This window comes from Euprymna scolopes, chromosome 32 (assembly GCF_053919585.1).
Source record: "Euprymna scolopes isolate OS-2025 chromosome 32, ASM5391958v1, whole genome shotgun sequence".
NCBI lineage: Eukaryota > Metazoa > Mollusca > Cephalopoda > Sepiida > Sepiolidae > Euprymna > Euprymna scolopes.
Genome location: NC_136513.1, coordinates 68,894,163 through 68,915,729, shown reverse-complemented (window position 1 = coordinate 68,915,729; position 21,567 = coordinate 68,894,163). Strand labels below are relative to the sequence as shown.

General features: G+C 29.4%; 1 protein-coding gene across 1 annotated transcript in view; it reads left to right on the top strand.

The window, feature by feature from the left end:
- Positions 1 to 7,430, top strand: part of LOC145256413 (uncharacterized) — a 101,529-nt gene extending 94,099 nt beyond the window's left edge. The window contains exons 7-8 of the mRNA XM_080115281.1: positions 593 to 706; positions 6,515 to 7,430. Of these exons, the coding sequence (XP_079971407.1) occupies positions 593 to 706; positions 6,515 to 6,724 (324 nt within the window). The 3' untranslated portion in view covers positions 6,725 to 7,430. The remainder of the gene's footprint in view (positions 1 to 592; positions 707 to 6,514) is intronic.
- The last annotated feature ends 14,137 nt before the right edge of the window (positions 7,431 to 21,567 follow it).

Genomic DNA, 21,567 nt, shown 5'->3' with positions numbered 1-21,567 from the left:
TTATATTTAATTATAATTACTTTATTTTCTTTTTAATTACCGTTAAATGAGGTCTTTGAACAATGAGGTTCTATTCTTGATAAACTACTTAAAGAGCCCTACCTTCACAAATCAATGGATGGTGTTAAGCTCCACTAATATATTATAAATGAAATGTCATATGCTTCTTGTTCAAATTTTTTTTTTTTTTTTTTTTTTTTTGTAATTAATCCATGCTGATTGATTAAAAACAGAAATAGCTTCCCGTGTATATTATATCAAGTGTATAGAAAAAAAGGAGGTTAAAAAAATCGTATTCATTAAAATATAAGAAAATTAAATTCATTGCTAAGACACAAAACAAAAACGAGGAGTCTAAATGCTACCATTCACTGCTTAGCTACAGAAATCCCTCATAAAAATTATTCCTTCAGTTGTAAAACTAAATAAATCATTTTCTGTTGATGATTTCCATGGAATTTCATTCATTTTATTTCTTCATATTTGTGTCTCCACTCCTACAACACACAAATAATAAAATGATTTTTTTGTTTTTGTTTTGGAACTATGTCATTTGTTGTAAAATTATTTTTGTTTTCTTTCTAATTTTCAGGAAAAAATGTTTCATACATTGTGTTCCCATCTAAACCAACCTCATTTTGAAAACCGTAACTTCCTCATAGATATGTCAGATATCAACATAAACATACAGTCCTTCAATCAAACGGTAACTTTTAATTTATTGACCATTTTATTTAGATGAAAATAAAACACACTTTTTATTTATTCTGTTATGATGAGGGAAAGAATATGCATCTAAAAAAGAGTTGAAGCTCAATCAAGGCAACACTTTAATGGGACCATTAAAGCTCAATTTCACTGGATTATTATGAAAATAATCAACTTGTTGTTTCAGTCAAAAATAATGTATCACCATCGCTGAATGTTTACTCAAATTTCTCTCTTTTCTGCTTCTTTCTTCAACTTGGTCCCAAATCAGTAGATTTCAGACATTTAATAATCTTGGTTATTTTTTTTTAATCGATGTGAATACAGATAATTCACCTTTTACTCACTTCCTGGCTTATAGAATAACAACAATTTACTACTGTGGATTAAATTAATGAGTTCCATTGGAAATTCCATATAGATTCCAAAGTTTGAGGAGACACACCTAAAGAGGTAACATTTGCCGAAACATAAGAATAACATCTAAGATAGCCTAGATGCCCGGTATTACCCGAGTGTTTGGAGGTGTGTGTTAAGCAAAAAAAAAAGTGGTAATAGGCAGGGTACACGCAAAAGAATGTGAAAAAAAAGCGTGATGTTTTTCTGTCCATTGCCAAACCGGAAATGGCAAAGATTTAAATTAAGGCTAGTCGATCGAAAAGAGGGGATGGCTTTCGAAAATATCGGCAAAAAATGCGACCCCTCCTTGTAGAAAAGTGCCCAGTTGAGGGTAAAGGATGTTTTTAGCCAATTTTTCAATGTTTGTCGTCTGAATAGTCGAGCTTCAAAATGATACCAATCTCGTGAAAATCCGTCGCCTCTATTGAAGGCAGACATACAAACATACTTACATACATACATTTAAACAGACAGGTGAGATTTATAATATAGATGGAGATATATATATATATATATGAGCTGCTATATCTGACTACACTTGTTTAGTAATGCTGCAGCTTTTGCTGCTATTATAACATCAGGCTGGTGCAGAGTCTCTACTTTGTGTTATTGTGCAAGACTGGATGGATGGCAACCTGCTAAGTTAGCAGCTGCGTACCACTTGAGTGGTGGTTTTATTAATCAGATTTGAACCCTCCTAATTTTTTCTGAAGTCTACTCATCAAAGCGTCATAACATTGTTAAACTTAAAGAACAAATATGAGTTGCCATTGCTCAAGTGCTGTTAGAGCTGCGTGACAAAAACATACAGCTCGGTCTATAAAAGATTAGCGCATTGAGCTCCATGGAGAACACATGGAGCTTTTAATAAACTTCATGTTTTATATTTCATAAAATTAAGTGCAATCTTTGTTAGTTTCTGTATTGTATATTTTTCCATGTTAAATGTATTATGTTGAGATAAAATTATATAGTTATTTATTGTGAATCCTGTATATGTATATTTATAGTTAATGGTTTTATGCAACCTGTGTCTACAAACAATCACAAATTACATTGTTTATATTTGGCTTGTTTTATGTTCAATAAACTTCTCATTTAAAACCGATCGAATGGAAAAACAGAATCATTCTTTGTAATCTTTGTTTGATAGAGTTGAGGGATTTTCTTTGTCAAAAAATAGTTTGTAGAAAGCAGTTTGAGTATTTATGTTTTGTACAATCTTACTTCCTTTGGGAATCCAAAAATGTCATTCTGGTTGACATGCTCAAAAAGATCCTTTAGGTCAGCCATTTGATAAAGTTTAGAATGAATTTTATTGAAATCTATACATTTACCAACAGAAGATAGTTGTTTTAGAGATTATTGATTCTGTGGCAAAATTCAATAATTAGTGGATTATTCATATTTTTTTTTTTTTATCACTCAAGTGAGGGTCTTGAGCCTGAACAGACTATGAATTTGTTTTTATTTATTTTTTGTCTAATGCTTAAAAGGAATTAAAAACATGGTTGTTTTCTCAACAGTGTAAATTAATGCAATTCTTTTAACAATAGCTGACAAATCGATTTTTATTTTTTTTGAAATGTGTTGTTTTAAACAAAAACAATGTTATATACTTAATTGTCATGTCGAAAATCGTAATATATCCAAAAATTACGAAAAATTCGAGTAGAAAGTTATTTATAGTTAAAAGTAAATTTTACAGAAAATTGGATAAAATTGCATTTTTCTCAGACGTTATGAAAGTAGACAGTAAGAGTCTACATACAGGGGACATAACTTAGAACGCATATTTTAGATTACTTGCTTATGGCTGAAATATTTATTTTCTATAGCGATAGATTTCATTTTACTAAAAACACAATAGCAGTTGTTCTACTCGAATTTTCGAAATTTTTGGATATATTATTATTTTTGACATGACAATTAAGTACGTAATATTGCTTTTGCTTAAAACGACATATTTAAAAAAAAACTGATTTGTCGATTCCATCTTAACAGGCAACGTTTTATGTATATTTTTCTATTACAGATGCCAGTATCTTCATCTGAAATATAATTAATTTTGTTTTTTGAGAATTTTCATATATATATATATATATATATATATATATATATATATATATATATATATTTTAAGGGGATTAGAACAACAGTCTAAAGAGCAAAGTTTATTTTAATATATAAGTAAATTCATTAATACAATTAAAATAAAAGAAAACAGTGTTCGTTGTAATGTAGATATATAATAAGCTCGATAGGCATAAATATTCTAGAGTTATTTGAATATTGAGTAAAATGATTGATAATTTATAATTAAAATTATGAATTAAAAATCGGTTTCACAAGGAAGAACAAACAAAATCAATAAATTGTACGATCGTTTCGGAAACAATGTTTTTATTGAGACAGACAATAAGTCTTGGACAATAATTTTATCATTTGATTTCATGAAACAAAGTCTCCTCATCAGCAAAAATATTGGGTGGGAGTTTAAAGACTCCATGGGGCATCTCTGATAAAATCTCTGATGGCTTCCCAGTCAGCCTTTGTATAATATCTCGTTGTTTTGAGAACTGGTTCTTCAGTTTTGGCTCTAGAGTTTAGGGCGATTTCAACCATTATCACTGCATGATCAGCGTTCCCAAGTGGGCTGTCGGCATTCGTTATACAATTATCGGGAACTGTGGTCAAAAACAGATCTAGAAGTGATGCATGTTCTTCCTGGTCAGGGAAATGAGTTGGAAAAGTAACAATTTGTGATAGGGAGTGAGATATAGAGAAGCTATGAGTTGTGCTGCCCACTGCATCTGTGTAAGTAGAGAATCCAAGCCAGTTTTTGTGGTGGACATTAAAGTCACCAAATACATGTACTTGTGCACTAGTGTCGAGGGAGAGTGCTGTGTCTATGCTGTCAGACACTTTGTTTATTATGGTGTAGTCCTGGGTCGAGGGAGAGAGGTAGAGAAAGTAAAAGTAGCTAATGTTGTGTTGCATGTTTCGTCTAAAGCACATAAAGGCTTGATCATCCGATTCTAGGTTTGTTTCTCTAGTCAAGGGAAGGGTATTATGAATGTAAACTCCAAGTTTGTGCATGTGTCTGTCAGAGTCCTTACGGCAGAGTGAGAGATATCCAGGCATGTTAAAGTAGTTAGAGGGGATGGAGGAGTGTAGGTTAGCAATATCAGCTAAATTAGTTCTAAGCCCACAGATATTTGTGAATGCAAGCCTCAAGGGAGGAGGCAAGTTGGATTTGTTTGACCCTAAGCCTGGTTTAAGCTTATTTTTAGATTGTACTGTCATCATATTTTTTAAAGAGTTTCAGTTTAGGTAAGGGGGAGCTGAACAAGAGGCTATGCAGAGCATCAGACATGCATCACAAGTAAACCATTAGCTGACCTTTCTTCAATTAGGATTGTGGCCTCAGAGAAGCCCACCGGGGATGAGTGCAGGGTCCCTTTCCATGCGCGACATGGCACTACAAAACATCCCGATATTTTACAACTGTTGATGGAGCAGCCGCTCTAAGTGCTACCAAAGAGTTAGGGCACCTGTACTACCAGTCGGAAACAGCAGCCAGGAACTGCCAATCCGAGGAAGGTCAACCCAATCTAATTGCTCAGGCATATATTGTACTCAAGCAATCTCAAGTGCCCAGTTTTAGGGGTGGGGTGTGTCGGGAGTGGGAAAAACGGCGTTCGTACCCTAGACAAGAAACAAGATCTACCACTGGGTGTTTCTGTCAAATCACTGTGATAGTGTCTCTGCGCTTGACTAATAGGCAAAGAAGGAGTATGGAAGCCAGGCGATAGACAGAGCCTATCTACTCCTTAAGCAGTTTAGGTTTGCAAACCGGTAATTTGTTTGAGTCACTCTAGAAAGGTTGTCATCCAAGACTGAAGAGGCCTCCCTCCCCTTTGGTTTAGTTTCAGAGTTTTCCTTCTCCTAGACAGATAATCTGGGAAGATCTACTGGGTCCGTCAGCACTGAGAGGGTTTGCTCCGTGCCTGGGTTATAGGTTAAACAATGTTATTTTTAAGTTTTATGTGGCTCAGAGGGTAACGAATAAAGCTGGAGAGCTATGTTTTTGTTTTAGATTCTAACTGAGTGTAACTAAGTAAAGTTTTGGATGAAAAGTAGCAGTCTGCCATTTAATCTGAGATCTAGAATAATAATTTAATCATTCTTTGCTTTCATATGATATCATATGATATCATATGATATCATATGTACTGAATAAAATTGCAATCAGATGATTTTTGTTTGTTTTAATGAAGGTCTTCAGGTTGTTACTGAAACCCGACGGCAATTTTGTGTATCATTTAAACAGAATATTTTATAAGAAGTTTATTTCTAACAACTTAACATCTGTGAAATAAATTACCACAGGACTGCTTTCCTGTGGGCTACAATATGGTCATGTTCAAATCTAATGTCAACAAATACTTGTCCTCATAAGTAATCAAATTTTGTTCATTTCATTCATCATATATTCAATCTTCTCATACTATTCTTCATCATTCAATCTATCCATTTTATTAACCCTTATCCTCAAGTTGTTTTTTACCTTGATATGTGGCAACTCATCTGTCAAAAAACAAGAGAAAAAAAAATCAAGGTTCCATGTCAACCTGTCATTTATCTTGTTTTTTTTTTTGTTTTTTTTAGCTCTTTGCAAATACTTGTTTAGGCTTATGAGTTGATGAATGGGTCATTGTAACCTTTTCTAAGTTTCGGCACAAGTTTTATGATGGACATCTGAAGATTTGGAACTTTTCTTCTGAACCATATCTTATGTTTATCAAGAATGCACTCATAATATTTGCAGTAGTTTTTTCAAGAATTCATAAGAACTCCCTTCCCTTCATCAGAACTAATTGATGTATTGTTTTGTTAAATGATTCATTGAGTTCTGCTCTAGTGAAGAATTGATTATTTTTGGAGTTTAATTTTTTTGTATTTTTAGAGTTGAATTTTTTTTTCAATTTTTTGTAATTCTCCAGTTTGACTTTTGTAGGCAGAATACTTGGAAAAAATTGCTTGTTTGTTTGTTATTTGTGATTTTTATATTTTTTTTACCATGTTTGATGTTTTTTTTTTTTAGTTTTTGATATTTAATTTTCCATAAAATACAATATACTTACTTTCAAAACATTCCATTAAATTAAGAGGTTATCTATAATTTTCTCAAAAGCTTTGGTTATAATTTTTTATGTAAAATGCCAACGCTTTTCAGATACTCCTCATATATTTTTAGTAAATATTTGAAATCTGTAATCAATCTCGACTTATAGACATAAATGTTATTCCTTTTGAATGCATTTTCTAGGAATTGAATCCAAAGAGAAGAAATTGTGATAATGTTTATATTATACTTTATTCTTTTTCTTATTTTCTTCATCAGTCTGCCAAGAAACCTGTCTTATTCTTTGAGGTTACGAATTCCGTAATGAAGAAATACATGGAGTGCCGGAGTCGAGACGCTAAAATATCGAAAGAGGTGAAGACGGTGATATCAACAGAGAACGAAGTTTACTTATTTTCAAAACATACAAACTCCAACCTGTGCAAGCATATTGCTTGGTGTATCACTCATTATCAAGAAAACTTATAACAAACAAACAAAAAATGATAATGATTCAAATCAAATGTTTCACCATGTGATTTTTTTTAAATTTATTTAAGTATTGTTACAAATTTATGCACTTTGTGACATGTTGGCTAAACACGTGCAAAAGACTGAATCTAATGACAACTTCTTACAGTGACGTGCACTGTGAACAGTTGAATATTGTAAACAGTTTTATTATTCGAGAGATTATGAGAGACATCATTCAGTGTCTTATGGAAAAAAAGATTTCTAAGAATTTGTGATACTTTATTTGGAGCATTTTCCTAATGATAGATGCTCCTCAAATCTGAGTTGCTATGACTACTGCTCGTCTACGTTAAAGTAATAAACTTTCTTTACTTTTTACCTGTCAATAGTACTTTACACCTTCAAGCTATGACTGCTGAAATACCAAAGTGAATGTGAAATTTCCTTGCTCTGTAAGAGATCTCTTTACAATTATTGCTAGTTTTATCCCTGTGGAAGAGGTAGTACACACACACACATGCACTTTTTTTCTTTTTTTTTTTTAAATAATTTTGCAAATCAATTTCTAAATAAAAAGATACATAAAACGTTTTGTGGTTGTTCATCACTGTTTTAAGTCGTATACAATGAATTATAAATTTGTCTAAACTATCATGAAAACAAAGTTTTTGAAAATGTTCAACAAAAACAAATCAGCAGCAATGTCCAAAAATGTTACAAATTCTATCCAAAACAAAATGAAAATAAAGACACCTGTGCAAAGATTACAGAGGAATTTGATAATAATTTTCTTGCAATTTTTATTTTGTTTTTGGTAGAATTTTTAAACTCTTTTGAAGCATTGTTGTTGATGTTATTTTTAGGAGTATCTTCAAAAATTCTAATCTATGGTTGAAAATTTTATTCATTGTTTGACTTAAAAGAAACATTTCCTTGAAACGGCAGTAAACAACTATAATATATTTTTATGTATACTTTTTATTTTGAATTTAATTTGAAAAAATAATATTGAGCTACTGCCATTTGCAAATTGATGATTGATCTTTGTAGCTCACTCATTGAGAGCTTTCTATGATCTAATTAGAAAGTACATATGGATATCTGTGTGTGTGTGTGTGTGTGGTGTTATATATTTGGTTTTGAGAACAAACAAACCCCCTATACTATTTTTTCCATAAAGTGCAGATGCAATAATAACTCCTAATGGGGTTCTCTCATTTCAAGAATTTCTATTCAAAGGCCAAGTCATTAAGATAAAAATAAAATTTATTTGCAAGAAACTTTTCTCCATTCAGATTTGTACATATTGTTTTCTGAAATACTTTTCAACATTTTCTTATTTTCTTAAATCTAAACTCCCATGTATCAAAGTTGTAACAAATGGTGGTAACTTTAATGACTCCCCATGATATCATCATGTCATAAATTGTCTAGAATTTAAAGTTTATTTATGATATACATATGTAAATATTCATGCATTTATCTGTGATTATTTTGTGATAAATTGATTTTATTGTAATATCTCCTATATTTATGATATAATTAAATCCCAAACTAATTTGCATAATCTTTGTGACTTAATTATTTTCTTGATATGATAAGAGATTGAACAGTTTTTGAAATGGCAACTTTTTTTATTGCCAAGTTTTTTTGTTTCGTTTTTCAATCATTCATTAGTGTTGGTATTATGTTACTTTAGATTGAAATAAAAAATGAAGTTGTGATATAAAATTTTAACAACATATATTTATTTCCTTCAATAGTTTAATCTATTTCCTTTAAATTTCAAATATTGTGTCATTTTATTGTTTAATATATCAGACCATCCCCATAATTCATAAGAGTCTCCTACTTGGAGCTAATACTTTATTCTATAATACTCGAACACTGAAAGGAAGTAAACGTGTTACATGATATCACAATGCACACATATAACCATATATTCTTCCATGATGCGTATGCAATATTGGATTCTTAATGAATCAAATAATAAAACACTAAAACTAAAATGTGTGTTTACATTACTTTGCCTTTTTATGATAAAAATAAATCAATGAAGTATATTTTTTAAAGGAAACTTAATAATAATAAATAGCAAACAAGTTTTTCTTTTTAACAAAATCATAAACTACATTAGTAATGGAGAAAGCTGTTTTGTTTCAGAATGAAAAAAGTATCATATTCGAACTATCTTTCAAATTAATTCATGAAATTGTGTGGGGGGGGGGATTACATTCCACATAATTCTGCAAAAGAGTTTTGGGGCTACCAGTAGGAATTATCGAATATGTCTGGTCATCCCATAAGTTCTGACTGGATTTTAATTCTTTTACATTTGATAGTAAGTAGGAATGTTTGTTCTATATACTACTAGCAGTACCCGATAACCGGTGTTGCTTAGTGGAAGCATGCCCCTTCCCCCTCGAAAAAAATTAAAGTAAGGTTGTTGATATTGCTGCCCAACCCCCAACCTCCTCATGCTATGAAGAGTTTTCAGAATAGACACCTCCAACTCCTCATGGAAACAACGGCTATCGGCTATCGAATGTTAAGAATGGGTGGAGAGAGGTGGTGTAATAAGGATAATGAGCAACCACTATGCAGTGTTGCCAAATAAGATTTTAAAAACCTGCTAGATCAGGGGAAAGAAATCTCCAGAAAATCGCTAGATTAACTTTTGTCATTTGAAATTTTCAAAAACCACTAAAACCCCGTATTTTAACTTTGTACCCTACATAAAAATATTATAAATATAGTATATTCAATATACAAAATGTTCCGTGTTTTCTCACTATATATTTCTGGAATTATATTGAAGCGATTAGCTCACCAGAAGGCTTTCACATTTTATCAGCTAGGTTTACCTGTTTTTTGGAGAGGTTATATTTTGTTTTGCAAGAAACAAATCATGAAATAAAACAGTCGCTAAAATGAAAGTTAAATTGAAATATATTACAAATTAAACATCACAATAATGGCGTACCTTTGAATATTGAATATTGCCAAATAAATTCTCCATAAATATAGGATGAATTTGCAAAAATCCACAAAGCATAGGCACCAAATTTATATATGAATTACTAGATAAATATTTTAACCATTAATAAGAGGAGATCGGGGAGGGTAGGTAAAAATGGTACAAATGTATGTAGAGGAAAATAGCAGAAGATTAAATTCTTTAAGAATGTATCCAAAGGGAAAACATTAAGTTAAGTCAATTTAAAAAGTCAATTTAAAAAGTGAATTATAACTATATTTAAAAGCAGATGAGGACCTTTAGCAATCCCCCTCCAAGAAATGAGATTCTGCTATTTTAGGCGATTACGTGTGAATATTTTGAATAAAATATTTTAGAATTTAAAGTGGGGGATCATTTTTTCATATAAATTTATTGAAATGATCCCTCATTTCTAGGAATTCTAACTTTTTGGGATTGGACAGCATTGTTCATCCCATCATTCACAATCGAGTATATTTGTATCTGCTTTGAATATTTTTAAAATGGAAGAAAAATATGATTTAAATATTCACCAGTTTTACAATATCCCTTTATTTTCGGTTTATTTGTATTATTTTATTTTTACAAATAAAATTAACGTTAAAGTATAATATGTGTTCTGATACTATACTTTATCTTTTCTGTTCTTGTTCAATGAAAGAGAATTTTAAGATTGAAGATTTAAAAAAAAGATGTTTCCCCAATCCAGAGTGCTTCTTTTTGGGGGTAAAAACCGACCATTGCCATCATGTGAAATATATTTGTTCTCACAGGTGGAAAACGGTATGTTATTAATGTTTGAACGAAAATGAATGCAATAAATCTAAACTTAAAAAAGGTGGTTCATGCTGACAATTAAATGGAATAATAAACGTTAAAAAAAATTGGTAAAAGTAAATAGAATCAGAAATGTTGGCTCTTTGGAGAGTAGGAAAAACACAGTCACTTGGTAAAGTGTAGAATAGCTAACATTCGAGAAATTGTAATCAATAACAAAAATCAACAAATACCTTATACCAAATGCAGTAAAATTCAAGTATCTTTTATACATGCTGAAACTGAGTTTAAGTTCTTTTTATTTCATATCTGTTATTAATCATTATCTTTACAACAATTAACTGATTAACGTAATCATTGTGAACTTCATTCTTGAAAAATTGTATAAAAAGATCTATGACTATCAATAACCTTAAATTTGGGAATGCAATTCGAACTTAGGGTTAGTGGTAGAATAAGTCATTTGTTTCCAATTTTGGGGGAATTAAGCCTCCTTACCTGTTAAGTGATAAGTGGTCATTTGTTTATTTTTTTAACTAGTCTAAACAAAATAATTTGTAATAAAAAGAAATCTTTGTTTTAGCATGTTAAAGTATATAGGTTGGTAGATAATTAAATTCTACTGTATAATTTTCTTTTTTTCTTTTTCTTTTTTTGTTGTTTCTTGTTTTTTACAATTTTCGGCTGTTAAGTTTTCTACACTTTAACTTAGTGAATAATTAATTCTAAATAAAAGATGGGTGCTGTGATCGTATTTTAAACTACAGGGCCTGAAAGCCCCCCCCCCCAAATCTATTTTGAAAAATCGATTTTTTTCAGCGAGTTTAAGAATGATTAGGCAAAAAGAAAAGGTGTAAAACAAAACAAATAGTCAATAAATAATTGCTAACAAAGGCAGTAAATACTACTTTTCTGCCTACATAAATGTGTTTAGTTTATGTGATGAAGGATTTTATAATCTGAAAATGCAGGTGTATGGGTGGCAAATATCTTCAAAGTTTCTAGAAAAAAACGTATAGCTGCTAGATCGAAATTTTCCCCGCTAGGTTAACTGCTGAATTGGCAACACTGCCCCCAGCCGTACAAAAATATTTTTAAAAAATACAAAATAGCAGTGAGGGGAGGAAAAAGAAACTCAGTCCATGTATTTTTATGTAAATAATATTTTTAAAAAATGTAAAATAAAACAGAAAGTGTAAAAATGTAAATAAACCCAAAAAAACACAGGAAAGGAAAACAAAAAAAAAACAAATGTAGGGATTTTCTTTACATTTAGATAATTTTAAGGAAAAATAAATCTATAGGAAAAAAAATAAAAAAATAAATAAAACTGCTGGATTACAGTTGTTGGCTTAAATGTAATTAGATGTCTGTATCGGTAATCGGAGACAGTAAGTTGGCAACTATTCGCCAAGTAAAGGGAATAGGTTCATTCCATTAGTTCATGAATAAGTGGATGGCTTGTATCAGCTAATCAGAATGAGAGGAACAAATATGGGGAGATGTTAGTATTTTTAGTATAGAAGGACTTAATGTAAATGCTATGTCAAATGGTGACTAGATCAGCTACGTAGGATGAGGACTAAATTTAAGTACTCTGTGAGTAAAAATGTGCGGCGTAAAAGGGGAACAGTGAGAGTACTTGGCTAATAGGGGGGAAAAATGTAGGTTATGGCGATGATGATGATGATATCGCTCCTAGGATTAAATCTAATGTTCTAATATTACGAATTAACGTGTCTAAAATATCGTTCTATAGCTAAATAAGGTAATGGCTAATAGTGTAAACATAATAAATTTGTATATGCAATCTGTTGTTGTAAACCTGCAGTAATTTGGTCCAGAGGAGGAAAACTGCGCCTCTTTTATTATATGTATATCGGGGTTAAGTTGCTATAGTGTTCTGGGAGTTTGTGTATGCAAATAGAAACATATGATTAGTTGACAGATAAGCAGTTTTTATGATGTCAGAACTCTTGAATCTCACAAGTTTAAAGGATTTCCTATTTTACTGTATATGGGTTTTATAAATTTACAGAAATCAACATGACAAAAATGCATTGCATAAACATTTTCTAAAAAAGTATATATTCTTTCAAAGCAAATTTAAAGTAACATAGACAACCATAGTAAAGAGCGACTAAAAGTCTCGTTTCATTAGCTACTATACCGACATGTAGAGAAGAACACCATTCTTTTTCTCAGGATTACTCCACTTATTCTTGATCCTTCATCTCATAATGCTGAATATTTAGCAAGAGAACATTGAGTTTCTTTTTGTTTTTTCTTTAGTCTTTTATATGACTCTATTAAAGATTAAACACTAGTTTCCAAGCCTTCCACCTAACACTAACAATTATACAAATGGGAAAGTTTTACTTAAAAACATAATTTCTAATATATTTTACAAATATATAAATACATTCATGATAGTAACTAATGGAAAAAGAAGCATATTTTATCTCACTATTTTTCAAATTAAAACTTAAATGTGAATTACAAGAGAAATAAGATAAAGTATTAAACATAAAATATATATAAATAATATTGAGTATCAAGACAAACACTATATTCTTAGATTTAAATAATATAATAGATTTAAATAATATAATAGATGTAAATAATATAATAGATTTAAATAATATTATTAGATTTAAATGATATTATTAGATTAAATATTCTTAGATTTAAATAATTTAATAGATTTAAATAATTTAATAGATTTAAATAATTTAATAGATTTAAATAATATTATTAGATTTAAATAATATTAGATTTAAAACAAATTAATTTCCAATTTCTGTGAAATTTACTCATTTTGTAGTAACCATGATATTCCCATTTGAAAATCGAACACGTCTTATGAAGGGTTATTTTCCGAAATATTTCAATATGGATCTTTCACCTGACGACGTTGACACAAGTTAGAACACAATACATATAAAAAAATAAAAACAATATATATATATATATATATATATATATATATATATATATATATATATATATAGATTGCATTAACAAAAGTGAATCTGCATAGCTTATCCTACTATCAAATCTTAAGCTGCTTCAGGTTTTGTCTATCCGTTACACCTCTGCATTGTATTACCTTCTATAGATTTAAATTTCCTTTATATAAATATGAAACAATTCTTCAAACTGCATGAACCTCTTACTTTTCGTTGTATTATAAAGTGGTAGAGACTAAGTATTGTACGAACACTATTTAAGAAGTGAATATAAATTAGTAAAACTAAATATTATAAATCCTAATATATGTATTTGAGTATGTTATTAAATTTCATTTTACAAGAAATATTTTAATACACTTGCGGCTGACAAATGCTAACTTTTAATTATAATTTCGGATATTTCAAAATAAAAATTAAAAAAAAATTGGAAAAAATAAAAATAAGCATACATCAGACAATAAATCAATAAATTGGAGTCTCTGTTTACTCCAGACAACTATAAGCAGCATATAATTCAAAAGGTTGAAACATAACATTTCTTTAGTTAATCTGCTTCCCTAGGCAATGCCGTGGTATGGATCACCTAGTGATATACAAACATTAATTAGTTCCATTAGACATTTCTGCTTCCTATTTAATTTCAGGGAACTGACATCTGGGCAAAATTTATGGGATGACCAGAAAAATGATGTGACTTTTTAATTCTGTCAACCATTATAATTAATTAATTACAATTATAAACATTAGATTCTGAATGTTCCGATAGCACCAATGTCATGTTTATCATTTTAAATTTCATTCATTGACATTATTCTTCGAAGATAAAACATTTGTTAAAATAATAACTATATTTTCATGATTACAATGTTACAATCTCAAAGTTTTATTATTCTTATCTTTTATAAGTGTTCAATGTTTTCTACTTAGTAGAATTCTGTCAACAAATCCCATGAATATTATTATATTACTTTGCTCACTAGAGGTTTTCACACAACTCATTATCAGTGATTGCTGACTGGCAGTAACAATTGATGTTCCCTGGAGTCTGAGTTACAGAAAATCTCCCCAAATTTCCAGCACTTTCCACCTCTTTTGAAAACCATTGCAAATCATTTTGCATTACCACAACAGCCGTTTACTTACTGACTTTGACCATTGTCTCCTTTGAAATTTGAGTTGCAATAAGCCTTCCCAAGATTCCACTACTCTCCTCTCACTTTCAGTGGAAGTCTAGTTGGTGCTCTGTCTTTCTCTCTCTTGGGTCTTTCCATCCTCCTTGACCCTTTATAACTATTTTTGTGAGGTTTCAACCGAAGCTGGCGTTACTATATGTATGTTCTATTGTTTTTCTTGGGAAGGAGGTATTGAATTTCTGGTAATTGTTATTATTTATTAAAATTTACTGGTAATGCAGAAGAATAGGCAACTCTGAGTTTGCAGCAAAATATAAAGATAAAACATTTGCATTATACTTTATTATTTTTCGCATAAAATAATAAAAGAAACGTTGTTTCACTGCTTTGAATTTGTTTTTAGTGTTATAAAAAATATGAAATATTTATTTTTTATTGTGAAATATTTATTTTTATTTTATTCTGTTATTTATTTTCATTTATTTATTTTAGAAAATATTTATTTTATTGTTATTTATTTTCATTTATTTATTTTTATTTTATTCTGTTATTTATTTTCATTTATTTATTTATTTTTATTTTATTCTGTTATTTATTTTCATTTATTTATTTATTTTAGAAAATATTTATTTTTTGTTTAGAAAAATAAAATCATTTTTTATCTGCTAGTGTTTGCTGCGGGCTTCAAATGTCCTCTTTTTTTATTTATTTATTTTTTTGCATCATCATAAAACTACTAGTGGAACCCTGTGGAAATTCCACCATGTTTTCTACATTAATCTGTTAATATTACTCCTTTTAAAATGAATGTCTGCCAGGGTCAATACTATTCAGAAAAAAATGTCTGTCTTCTGCCATAAAAATAATTGTAATTGTCGGCTAAATATTCCTTAAATGAAGAAAACAAGTATATCTCTTTATTCATTTATTTAAAATTGTAGCAATTTAATTCTTTTTAAAACAAATATTTTGTCTTACCGGAAAATAAGTGTCCATCAAATCTTCTTTAAATCAATAAAACGAATGTCATTTTTTTTAATGTATTTGAAATTGTTTTGATGGGATGGCATAATTTAATTTTGGAGCAATTTATTTCAAAATGAGTAAAGTAGGAAATGTTTACTTTAGCGACATCAAATTAATTGATAATTTATTGATCGGATCATCTCATATTTTTTAATGTGTGTGAAAGATGCTAACGTATGAACATGAAATGCCTTAGCATATTATATACATTTCTTACACTTATTCAATCAATCTATGATTGTACAACTAAGTCTATAAACATTTAAAAAAGAATTTTCATCTCGAGATTAAAATTATAAGACAACTTCACATGTGTATTCTCATGACTATGAGAATTTAGCAAACATTTTTTAAAATGTATTTACTATTAATCGAATATATATTAAAATCAAAAATGCAATAGCATAAAATAAAATGAAGGTAATAATGAAATTACAAAATTAAATCTACCATTATGCATTTTGGTTTATTCATAAGTCGGCCATTTTATTTTTTGTTAATATTTGAAGAAAAGATAAATTACTTTGTGACTTTTCGAAATTTGGATGCATTTAAACTGTTGAATAGAAATTCATTTGAACTGGCTTTAAAATTCATAGCAAATCCTCAAATATTAAAAGATTGGATGTTTTGGAAGCTTTTTACATCGAATAATTTTATAAAGATTAAAACATTTCCCTAACCAAATTAGTTTATAATTTGGTTCAATTAAAAAATTTAATGACCAAAGACTGCCATAATCAGTGGTATGCAGAGGTCTGGTGATACCTGGGGGCCAACTCCTTAATTGTGTCTCAAATACTTGAGTATAAATCCTAGTTCTAAGAAATATTAAAAGGAAGATAGCTTAAATATGATTGGCCGTATTAATTAAATTTAACTTATTTTTTTAAATATGATTGGCCGTATTAATTAAATTTAACTTATTTTTTTAAATATGATTGGCCGTATTAATTAAATTTAACTTATTTTTTTAAATATGATTGGCCGTATTAATTAAATTTAACTTATTTTTTTAAATATGATTTGGTTAAGTAAAACAAGTGACATAGTTAAAAAAAAACATTTTTTTAATGTGAAAATATGACTCCCAGGCAACGCCAAATACATACATTTTGTACAAAATAAATATGTACTTCTATCAAGGAACACAAACCATAACGTACATACAATTTGTATATTATTTCACATAGCATAATCGATTGATTTCTTACAAAGCTATTCATAAAAATATATTTTGAACTTTTCTTCTAGAAAAAATAATCTTAGTGTTATTTGTTAAACCTAAAATAAAAACCACAAAGAGGAACGTTCATGTTTTTAAACTTTATTTGTCATCGATAGTTGTTATCTTGAGTTTGTTTGCCTTTGTTTGAGTTTGTTTGTTTTGCTTGACCAATCGCCACCAATATTGGTAATGGTTTAACTTAAAACTGATTTAATTTTTGGATACCTAGATCAAGGTCATAGAAAATGGAAAGTTACACTTTTGGCCATAACTTAAGTTCTGTTCATCGTAGAGACTCGTTACTTTGCTTATATTGTAGCTAATGAAATCCTGCATCATATGACATTGACCTTGAAAAGTTTTGGCAACATAAAAATTTTGATAGAATTTCAACTCCTGATTTTTTCCAAATTTTTCAAAATGTATGGATTTGATGACAGTAATCACTATGCAAAATTTCATCCCAAAAAATAGATTTCAGTTAACAATGTTTTCTTGGCGTAACTATGGGAATAATTCATACAATATGGAGATGTATGGACCAAATAAGATTGACACATCTTTTCATTATCATGTGGAAATATGCAGTCTCATAACTGACTTATGTTCTTGTTGTTATTATGAAATATGTAGATATTACGTCTAGAATATATTTGCTGTATCTTGCATTTTTAAAATTTTTATTTGTTTGTAATTGGATAAAACTACACAAAGGTATAAAAATTTGCTGAACAAAAAAGCAAATTTGTCTGTAATTTTGTGTTTTCATGAATATAAGAATTCCCAAAAAATTATCCCTTTTAAAGATAATTTGCAATTTTGTAAGCCTAACGCTTTTTTTCATTCTGAATAATATTTAATGTTACAGAAAATCTGTGATAATGAAATGTCATGCTTTATCACCATGACACTGATAATAATTGCATTTGAAAAAAAATGGAGTTAAACAATGAAAAAGGAAACATCAAACTTTGTTTAATTTATATTTTTTAGTGATTAAAAAGTTAATGAAAAAATCTAAAACATCCAAATAAACACAAACACTCTAATATCTGATAAATGTTGAAAATTGAAAATAAATTATTCTCAGCAGTCAATTAATATTATCCTTTTGTAAATATATGTATTCGTTAACAAATATACACATATCAATAATTGTTAATTTCCAACACGTTAAAATCTAAATGAGAGAAATTCCAGATTCATTTTATAAGCCATGCTTTATATATTTTAGTCAGTACACATATTTTGGGCAAAAAATCGATGTAAAAGAATGAAAGAAAATTTCAATTTTTTTTTTCTTTTTTACATTTTTCTGATTTTTCTGATGAATTATTGTCTTAGAAGATTTAGGATTTGATTAATCCTAAAAGAAACCTTGATTGTTTGGATAATTGAAGAAAGAGCTGTTAAAATGAATCTCTTTGCTGGAAAATAAAAGATATCATTGTTGCAATCTGTTTTTTTTTTTTTAATTGTTTATATATATTATTGAAATACATTGTAAAAAATATACACAAAACATATAACACTAGAATTTCTACTCTCAATAGCAATTCTTGTTGACACAGTGTTAGATACTGGGACTGCTAATCGCATTTGTATGTGACCAGCCATTTGGGTTTCAAATCTATGAATACACTTGCTACATTTAGCCATACTGATGAGTCAGAGACAATGAAACAGATCTCTGTGGACGACTTATATAAGGTAAATGTCATACTGCAATTACATTTTAAATCTTGTTTTTAATATTTCAGAATTTTTAGGTGAGGATTAAAAATTTGTATGCTTTGAATTATTTCGACTATTATTCTCATCTTGGTTGTCATATTCTAAAGCTTAATAAGATGCGTATGAATAAGATGGATGCTTTACCAAACAAACCAAAACATGAATAACAACCAAGATTCAAAATAAGAATAGCAGTTTGAATAATCCAAATGCTGTCTATAATTTTAATCATTTAATGTGTTATCTTTTCTGTGCAGTGAGTTTCTTTCACTAAGGCATTATATTCATACATGTACACTATATTCTAATAAAATACAGAACTTCAACTTAGACACAATTTTAGCATTTGAAACAATATTGTAATATTTTTTGACAAAATACATGCACACAAAATATGTCTAAATCAAAAAGCATGTATTTGCAATATTTATTTTTTGTTTAGAAAAATAAAATCATTTTTTATCTGCTAGTGTTTGCTGCGGGCTTCAAATGTCCTCTTTTTTTATTTATTTATTTTTTTGCATCATCATAAAACTACTAGTGGAACCCTGTGGAAATTCCACCATGTTTTCTACATTAATCTGTTAATATTACTCCTTTTAAAATGAATGTCTGCCAGGGTCAATATTTTTTTATTAATTTGCATAAAATATATTTGTGTATAAAAGACTTATTTTCTTGTGTCAATGTGATCAAATTAATTTAAAAATTCGTTATGAAATATCAAAAGGAAGTTAATAAGGTCGTGGATATTTGCACCCACCTCCTCTCCAAACAAAACAATTATATATCATGTAAATTATGAAAATAAATAAACTTTTCAATATCCTAATATTTTGGCGCAAATATTATATTTTAGAAAATGAAATTTTGGATATTATATTTAAATGGTAAAATGTTGTTTACAAGAGAGAACTGTCATCCAAACAAAAAGAAGGTTAAAAGAATAAAAGGCGTGTCATTGTGCCATTAAAATATTGACGTTTGTTGCATTTTTTATAAGATTTGATTAAATTGAAGAAAAATATTATTTCTTAATCATCAGTTACTCAAATTGATTGATTTACCAATGTTATATTCTTTAACTCCTTGTTAATTTGATTTTATAGAAATTAGAAATTTTTTTACTTAGATTAAAAATGTACTTTTGACCCAAGTTATCTGCCTGGGATATATATATATATATATATATATATATATATATATATATATATATATATATATATACAGGGTGAAACAATAAGTGTCACACTGAAGAAAACAACACTACAACTCTATTTAAAAAATTTTGTTGGAAAATTTAATTCAAGTAACTTGATTATGTAGTAGAGCTGACATCTATTCAATGTAGCCACCATCAGCCTCAATCACTGCCTTGATATGGATCCGGAACTGGGAGCATGCCTTTTCCACAAGTGCCAGCAGGAGCTTTGCAAATACTTGGAAGATGGCGGCAATCAGGATGGCTTTGCTGTTGTGGGAGGCCATGTTGGTGATGTTCTCAACATATGACCAAATGAAGTAGTCCAGCTGGTTCAGATCGGGGGAGGAGACGGGGCAGTGAGAGAACAGTACAAAGTCATAGCACTCCTGAAGCTAAGTCTAGTTCTCTTTGGACTTGTGGGCCGGTACCGAGTCCTGCTGCCACACTCAGGATTTGCTAGTGGCCACCTGATTGTAGTAGATCACCACACTATTCAGCACATCCAGGTACACTTTGGTGCTGACTTTCAAGCTGACTTCGAAGATGTGAGGTGGCATGATGTGGCCCTCACTTGAAATCTCATCAAAAACCATAACAGTGGCTGGAAACTGCTTTCATCATCTTGAACACGTCCCTGTTATTCTTAGCAATCTAGCGATGCATTTTGAGGGTGCTGGCAATGGTCCTGTTTTCATAACTTGGATCAGTAAAGAGCATGAGTTGTACAGTGGTACATCTCTGATCTTGCTTGTTGAACATTGTGTCACTTTTAGATATGATAGAAGGCTCCTATCGCTCTTGGGATTTGTACACAACTGGCTAATTAGTAGATCATCTGCAACAAAAAGAAAACTGGTCTTCATCAAACAGAAATGGAATCATATTGTCTTTTCTAGGGCGACAATTTTATCGCATTTCTATATAAAAATCTAATGATAAAAGAGGTGAAAAGAATCGCATCCATGTTTTTTCTTCAATATTTCTTTTCAGTTGCTTTACTGTTAATGGTTTGGAAGTTTATGGATAACAATATATGAAGAACGCTTTGTAATATGCTCAAATCATTAAAGTAGAAAACTACCGGTCCCAGAACGGCTAAAATAAATTCCCAGGACAGTTCTGCACCACTTTTGTCCCTTATAAAGATTAAAATCAAAATATAATGCTACTAAACCTTGTGTCTAGAATTCTTTTTCTAGTTTTGATCAAAATCCATTATTTGATAAACTCAAGGGATCTAAAGAAAAATTTAAATTCAAGGAATCTTGTTTAATTGATGTCAAATATTTTTTTTAATTTAAGATTGAAATGTCTATTTAATAAGTTTGATTTTCCTCATTTTTACCATTTTTAACTGACTTTATTTTTCTATTTTTTTCCAAATTAATATATTTAAAGGTGGTTTTATTTCATTTAATATCTTTTATCTGAGCTTGTATTGTTATTATGGGATGTTTGATGAAGTCTCTGTCATGCCTGAAAAATACATAAAAGCAAAAAAGGTTTTATTAGAAAAAGAAGAAAATGCATGATTTGAAGAGATGGCATGTTTCACTTAAAAGCTGCTGAGAAATTGTTTTATTCTAAAAGTTTTAAAGAAAGCAAACATTAAAATGTAAAAATCGTTGAATGTCTATACTCTCCACTTGACTGTAAATTTTGTGGGCTTCCTATTGAATGCTCGAAGATGTTATATCTGTTTTTTTATATCTATGTTTATAATCAAATCAAAGTACATTGTTTACATTTTATTTGTGGAAAAACTATTTTTATGTCTTCAATGTAA